This window comes from Carya illinoinensis, chromosome 13 (assembly GCF_018687715.1).
Source record: "Carya illinoinensis cultivar Pawnee chromosome 13, C.illinoinensisPawnee_v1, whole genome shotgun sequence".
NCBI classification, from domain to species: Eukaryota; Viridiplantae; Streptophyta; class Magnoliopsida; order Fagales; family Juglandaceae; genus Carya; species Carya illinoinensis.
This window is the reverse complement of record NC_056764.1, coordinates 2,476,551-2,483,246: the sequence shown is the minus strand read 5'-3', so window position 1 is coordinate 2,483,246 and position 6,696 is coordinate 2,476,551. Positions and strand designations below refer to the sequence as shown.

Below are 6,696 nucleotides of genomic sequence, written 5' to 3'. Positions count from 1 at the left end.
AATAGTTAAGAGTGGAAGATAAACATCCGAGTAAAATCATGATATGCTAACATTAATAATCATTTTAATTAATAAAAATATTATTATTTTTATCTTAAATTTTACTTTATTTAATTATATTAATTGATGCGACATTTTAAATGATTTTATTATTTTAAATTGACCAGAAAGCACGTCAGTTTTGTCAATTAGTTGGATTGTGAAATATATCTGAGATGAAAGAATAACATTGCAAAATATACCATGAATGTTTAAGAATCGTCTTGCCTTTACAAAAAGAAACAAAAGTCTCAACAAATGTACAGTGAATACAGTCACATAAAACGTGCACCAATTAATTATGTGCATATATATGCTCGATGAGGTCAAAAGACTCAAAATTACTCAAAACCCCATGTATTCTCTTGGTTGGATTGAACTACTCAGCTGCACTCTACGTCTGCGCGGTAGCTCTAAAAGGGCAGGTAGAACTCACAAAACCGTTGACCAAATGAAGATATGTCTTCAGGTCGTGACACGTGGCCATATCACCCTTTTTGATGACGTGGTGCGGTGACTCCCTGCTACTTACTCTAAGCTCTTGTCCCACGTCTGCATATACCCACTGCATCTCTTCCACGCACCTCTGTAACCATCCCGGAAGGCCATCCACGTGTACACCGGCCTGCCTCCTTGCCATCTCACAATCCTTGAACACAAAGCCAGGTACTTTGGTGATGACGTCATCCGAGTTCACAATCCTAAGTATCCTGCTCCCACTCTCTTCCAAGTGGGACCTGAAGCCCTTGTTCCCTACGCGTGGCCCACCGAATGATATCACCGTCACCAATGGCGCTTTTTCATTGGTGGTGAGATCGTATGCAGTGAGTGTAGCCAATGCCGCACCCAGGCTGTGGCCTGTTATCGTGAAGCTGAGGGGCTCGTCGTCACCGTATGTTTCAATCACCTTTGCGATCTCTTCCCTCACCATTTCTTGCAAGCTAGGACACGCTTCGGTTCTAGATGTGTAGAGGCTCAAAAATCCGCTCTCTACCATGGGCGCATCCTCCTTGGGAACGGCACGATCGTTGGGTAAATCGGTTAAAGTGGCACGTAGATTCTCGAGCCACTCCAAACATGTTGCAGTACCCCTATAGGCGATCACCACGTCACGTCGTCCCAGCCTGGCGATCTCCTCCTTGTCTTGACAGACCGCCACGTAGCCAATCCAGCTGGACTGGGTGGACACCCAATTGGGGTGGGCCTTGTGAAACCAACGTGGCAACTTGACTCCACAAGTGGTTCGCAGGTTCTTGGTGATTTTATACCCGGTTTCCCCGATTCCGGTCCGGCTAAAGAGCGAGTTTCTGGGGTGAAGACACGTGGCATAGGATGGGGAGGAGGGGTCAAAGTCAAAAGAACGATAAGCTGCCTCGACGAACTTGCCGTAGCGGAGGATTTCGCGGCGTAGGTTATCGTCGAGAGGGTCAAGCAGGCCCTCCCAGTTGTTAATACCCTGGAACTCCATCCACCTCTTGCCGAGTTTGACGGAGTGAGCAGCAGCGAGGCTGCGCTGTGAGGAGTCGTGCTTGAGGGAGCTGCAGGAGACCTCAAACTGTGGGAATGTGATACTTTTGTGGTTGGGTGTGGCCGAGATGGAAGAGTAGTAGTGCATGGAAACCGTGCATTTGGATACAGGTGGGGTGTTGCATGGCCGAATAGCACCAAAAGCAAGCTTCATTTTCCTAGTGATCAGCTTTGTTTGTTTGTGTTTGAAGCTTGCTTAATTATTTTGGTGCTCACTTCACCGGCCAGTAAGTCGCAGTTTGGGAGACTGAAATGCTGGACGGTTTTTATTTATAGAGGTAGAGAGTGGGAGAGAGAGTGTGTCCTGGACGGTGCATGAAGGAGTAGCTAGGCAGGTGCCTGTATGGTGTGTGAGAGAGATAGTACAGATTACGTAAAGGATACAAAAAAATGTGAGGGTCAGAGAGGGAGAAAAGCAGAGTCGCTACAAAATACTAGGAGAAGCAGATCACCTAGTGGACATTTGACTTTGTGGACCCAAGAACTAAAAAGAAAAATTAAAATTAAAATTGTATAGATGACAAAGTTGTCTCTCCGACCAGACCAAAGGGCTTATCGCGGGACACGTGCTTTCAATACGACGCGTACCAATGGTCAGCTCATCTTACTCGGCGTGGTCCGAACCATTATAATGCCCTTCTTCTTTCTTCTTCTTCTTTTTGATCTCTTCGCCTTTTTTATACATGATTGCATAACTCTCTCTCTCTCTCTCTCTCTCTCTCTCTCTCTCTCTCTCTCTCTCTCTCTCTCTCTATATATATATATATGTGCGCGCGCGCGTCTTCCATACGAAAGTAGCATCCATTCTTAATATTAGTCAAATAGAATAGCCAGATGAAGAACAACATAAAGCATATATAGTTCTTCTTGGGTTATTAACGAATTAATTAATTAATTAAATAAAAAATGTTATGATTATGTTTGTTAAAAATATAATATAAATAATTAAATTTATACATTTATATCATTTTAAACTTTTGAGATAAAGTAGTTATTTCACATGATATATATAAGAGTAAACGTTTTTTTTATTTAAATTCTAACTCTACACTCTATTTAATTTAATTACGTATTAGACATACTCATTTAGGGGGTATAGATGACTAACTCACATATATCAACCTATCAAAAGCAGCACAACAATCAACTTCTCAAATTCTCAAATCAATCATTTTAGAAGGAGATGTTGATCTTCTGGTCACAACAACTATCGAACATGCTGACACCACATTAGATGGGCAAATTTTATCGATCATTGAGGATGTTCATCTTGGATTAAACCCCTTTGATCATTGTAAAGTCTGAAAAATCTATTGATTACAAAATTGATTTGTGCATTCAATTGCGCAATGGGTTGAGACAAATCTTCTTATTGGTTGTATATATATCCTTAGCTATTCTTCCTAAATGTATTCTCTTGATACATAGCGGAAAGGATCTACTTCCTAACTATGTAATATGAATCTTTAACTCTATTACTATTATACTTGCTTGATTAGAGAAAAAAATGGGGCAATTTTCCTAAAATGTACATTTTTTTCATTTAATTATGACGAATGAATAAAGGTCCATTAGCACCATAATGCATAAACTTGCTGTAGACGAGCTTCTTCCTCGGACTATTTTAGTTTAATCAAGTTGTTTTTATCTCCTTTTACAACGTCGTACCCATAAGAAGAACATTTTCTTTATCAATTATTCCCCCAAGCAAATTATGTAAGTTTGAAACTTCTCTTCACTCTCCAACACAGAGAGAGAGAGAGAGAGAGAGAGAGAGAGAGAGAGAGAGAGAGAGAGAGAGAGAGAGAGAGAGAGAGAGAGAGAGAGAGAGAGAGAGAGTCATCGTGCATGCAAATCAATATCGAAAAGGTTGGAGTAGTGATGAAGATTTCTCTGATTTCAAGTCATCGTGCATGCAAATCAATATCGAAAAGGTTGGAGTAATGATGAAGATTTCTCTGATTTCACTCAATTACGATGGTCGTTAATTGCAAGGTGATCATCACATGATGAGCCGTCATTAATATTAGCTGGGAAGCATCGAATTAAGTCATGAAGGGTGTGGGGACGTTACATTAATTCTCTTTCTATAATTCCTACTGTAAAAGGAGATATTGAAAATAGGATATCTTTTACTTTTCTGTGGTTGGGTGCAGGGTGTGGGGACGTTACATGAACATATAAATGTGTTATCGTCATGTGCTCACTTCATCTCTCTGTTTCCTATCAGCGCCGCTAGCTACTATTTTTTTTCCCTCCTACTTTTTCTTTTTGTTTGTTCTTTTAAGTTCACTTAAACAAGCTGCCTCGCGTTTCTTTTTATGGACTATGTTATCTTTTAAGAAATACTTTTACTATAGAAGAATTAAATAAAAATAAATTTACAAAATAACGTGATTTGATATGATCATATGTTATATCTATTATAAGATTATTTTTAACATAAAGTAAATCTAACGAATTACATAAAACTATATTAATTTATAGATTTATGTTTAAGCAATCCATTTATGTCTGTTAGCATGCTCTTTTTAGTACTTCTCTAATTTATAGAAGTGCGCACTTCTCTTTTTTAGTACTTGTGTTTATCCCGTAATTTGTGCAAGTCTTATCTAAAACGGATATGCATCTGATCTCCATATGGAAAAGATCAAAATTTTCTTGCCTAACAAATGATTTTTTTCAGGAACTCAATCTGGGGGTAATCATGATGAAAGTAATATATAGGGACGCATATAAAGTCGGCTTTGTTGTTTTCCCACGGAGGAAAAACTAATTTGTCTTGATCTCCAAGTGATTGGAATATTGGATCGAAAAGCTTAATATATATCCGATTGATATGGATCAAAAGATTGGTCGGAATGGGATTAGTTTCTTTTTTAATTAGGATATCCTTAGTACTACGCACGAACAAAGCTACTAGGAATGTGATTCATGCGACACATATATATACAGAAAACTTATAGTCTTGAATATATTAAAAATAAATCAAATGATGGGGAGAGAGATGCATGGAATCCAAATAAGCTTATATATCAAATTCACACACCGCACACGCCTGTGCCTTAACCGTCAGGTCTTTCAGTACATGACTTTCTCGTCTCTCTAGCTACAAACTTGCTAGGTTCATGTACGTATATTTTGCTACTCCATCTGTGTGTGTGTGTGTGTGTGTGTGAGAGAGAGAGAGAGAGAGAGAGAGAGAGAGAGAGAGAGAGAGAGGTTGTTATCATTGATCTCATGATCATGATAGGACCCTCGATCGTTCCATCGTCACGTTTTATATATATTATATATCCTCACACGGAGAGCTAGCGCAGCATCTTGCATGCACTTGGGGAATTATGCACACAAGAATGACGTGAAATATGTGGGAGAAAGTGGTGAATCAATAAGACTATCTTTGTGGGCCTACCTTGGAGTACCCCCAAGTAGTATTTTAATCATGACCAACAGGATTTACTCCTCCAACATGGAAATTCGATCGGAGGAAATATATATATATATATTTATATATTTGAATGGCATTAAAGCTCCCACAGACCCCCGCCTGGCCACCCTTTTAAAAAGAAGAACAAGTACCACGCACACCCCCGGCCCGTCCTTGCATGCAATGAATTTTGGTCATGGCCTTACTATCTTCTGCGACGATTCATTTTTCATAACCAATTTTGATTACTTAGATAAAGGTATTACTGTGTCTGTACTGTTCTAATCTATTCATATTACGGCTTATATATTAAGATCATATAAAACAATAAGTACTAGGGTCCTCGTGGGATATTCAAATATAAGCTACGTACGTACGTACATCGATCAATTAATGTTGCTGAATAATATTAAGTACACTTTTTCTTAGATAATCTCCTCAAAAAAACATTACAACATATTTTGTGTCGAACGTTAATAATTAATTGGGATTTCTTGTGCATTTGATAAAAGTGTTCATTTCAGTGCGAATGATCAAATTGAAGCCCAACATGAGAGATGCAAGTACCAAGTGGTCCGATTCCAGATTATTTCGGTCTTGTGATAAATGCAGCTCCGTCCCCCAGCTTTGGGTCCCTCATCTTGTACCAGGCTTCAGGCTTCATGGTTTTTAGTGTCGGTACTTGTTCATGCATATGCATGCGACCCTCTTCGCCATCGACTTCTGAAATAATGGGGAAAAAGATTCGACGATGGTACACTTATTATTTTTTTATTATTATCTTTTTATTACTCTAATGTATTTAAAATTTTATTTATTTTTATTATTTTCTTTTTTAAGTATTTTTTTAACATATTTAATTATTAAGAAAAAATAAAAAAATATACAATTTTACTAATAGTCACTTCTTTAACTATTAAGTAAATAAAAAAATAAAAAATACAAATTTAAAACGAATTGTAAAAGAGTGATAGGAGGATAGTAAGCATATCATTATTCAAAATACTTGGTATGATTATTTCAATTAATATTTTTTCAATTTTTTTTAAACAAAATATTCTTCTCCCTTTTGAGATCATATAAAATATATATTGATCAATCTTTTTTATTCGGGTTTTGTTAATATATATATATTTATATCATTTTGATGAATAAACAATGCACGTGCTAATCTATTTATTTTCCACTTTCTCTGCCTGCATCTCTCTTTCTTAAAAGTAGAATGGAAAATATAGGTATTAAAGGGATTAAATAAAAAAAATATTATCACCGTTTTACCATCCTTAATTAATAGAAAATATTAGTTTATAAGAGTTTTATTTCTTAAAACTATATTAATATTATTTTTAGGGAATTCCTTTCTACGAGAGCTTTTCAACAATACTATTAAGAGTAATTTTAAATTCGATTTTAGGATGTATAAACTCTGCAAACTTATTTTGAGAAAACACTAATTTTCATTTTTAAATATTCAATTTTCTCATCTAATTATCATTTAATCATTATAATTTTTTTAAATTCTAAAAGAGAAATTATATTCTAATAAGATTTTAACTTTATAATATTTTTATTCAATTTTTTCTCTTTCATTTTATAAAACCTAATAAAACATTGATTTTAATTCAAATTATTTTACTACTATTCACAAATTTCTCATTTTATGATCTCAACATCTAAATGAAACCTAGGAGTCCTCTATA

At 36.3% G+C, this 6,696-nt stretch overlaps 1 protein-coding gene across 1 annotated transcript; it reads right to left on the bottom strand.

Annotated features, from left to right (window-relative positions):
- Positions 1–268: 268 nt before the first annotated feature.
- LOC122292833 (phospholipase A(1) DAD1, chloroplastic-like) lies at positions 269–1,816 on the bottom strand. The gene has a single exon (XM_043101370.1). The coding sequence runs from the start codon at positions 1,718–1,720 to the stop codon at positions 434–436; it is 1,287 nt and encodes a 428-aa protein (XP_042957304.1). The 5' UTR covers positions 1,721–1,816; the 3' UTR covers positions 269–433.
- Positions 1,817–6,696: the final 4,880 nt, after the last annotated feature.

Coding starts and splice junctions, on each gene's coding strand:
- LOC122292833 (XM_043101370.1), bottom strand. CDS start 1,720: ATGAAGCTTGCTTTTGGTGCTATTCGGCCATGCAACACCCCACCTGTA.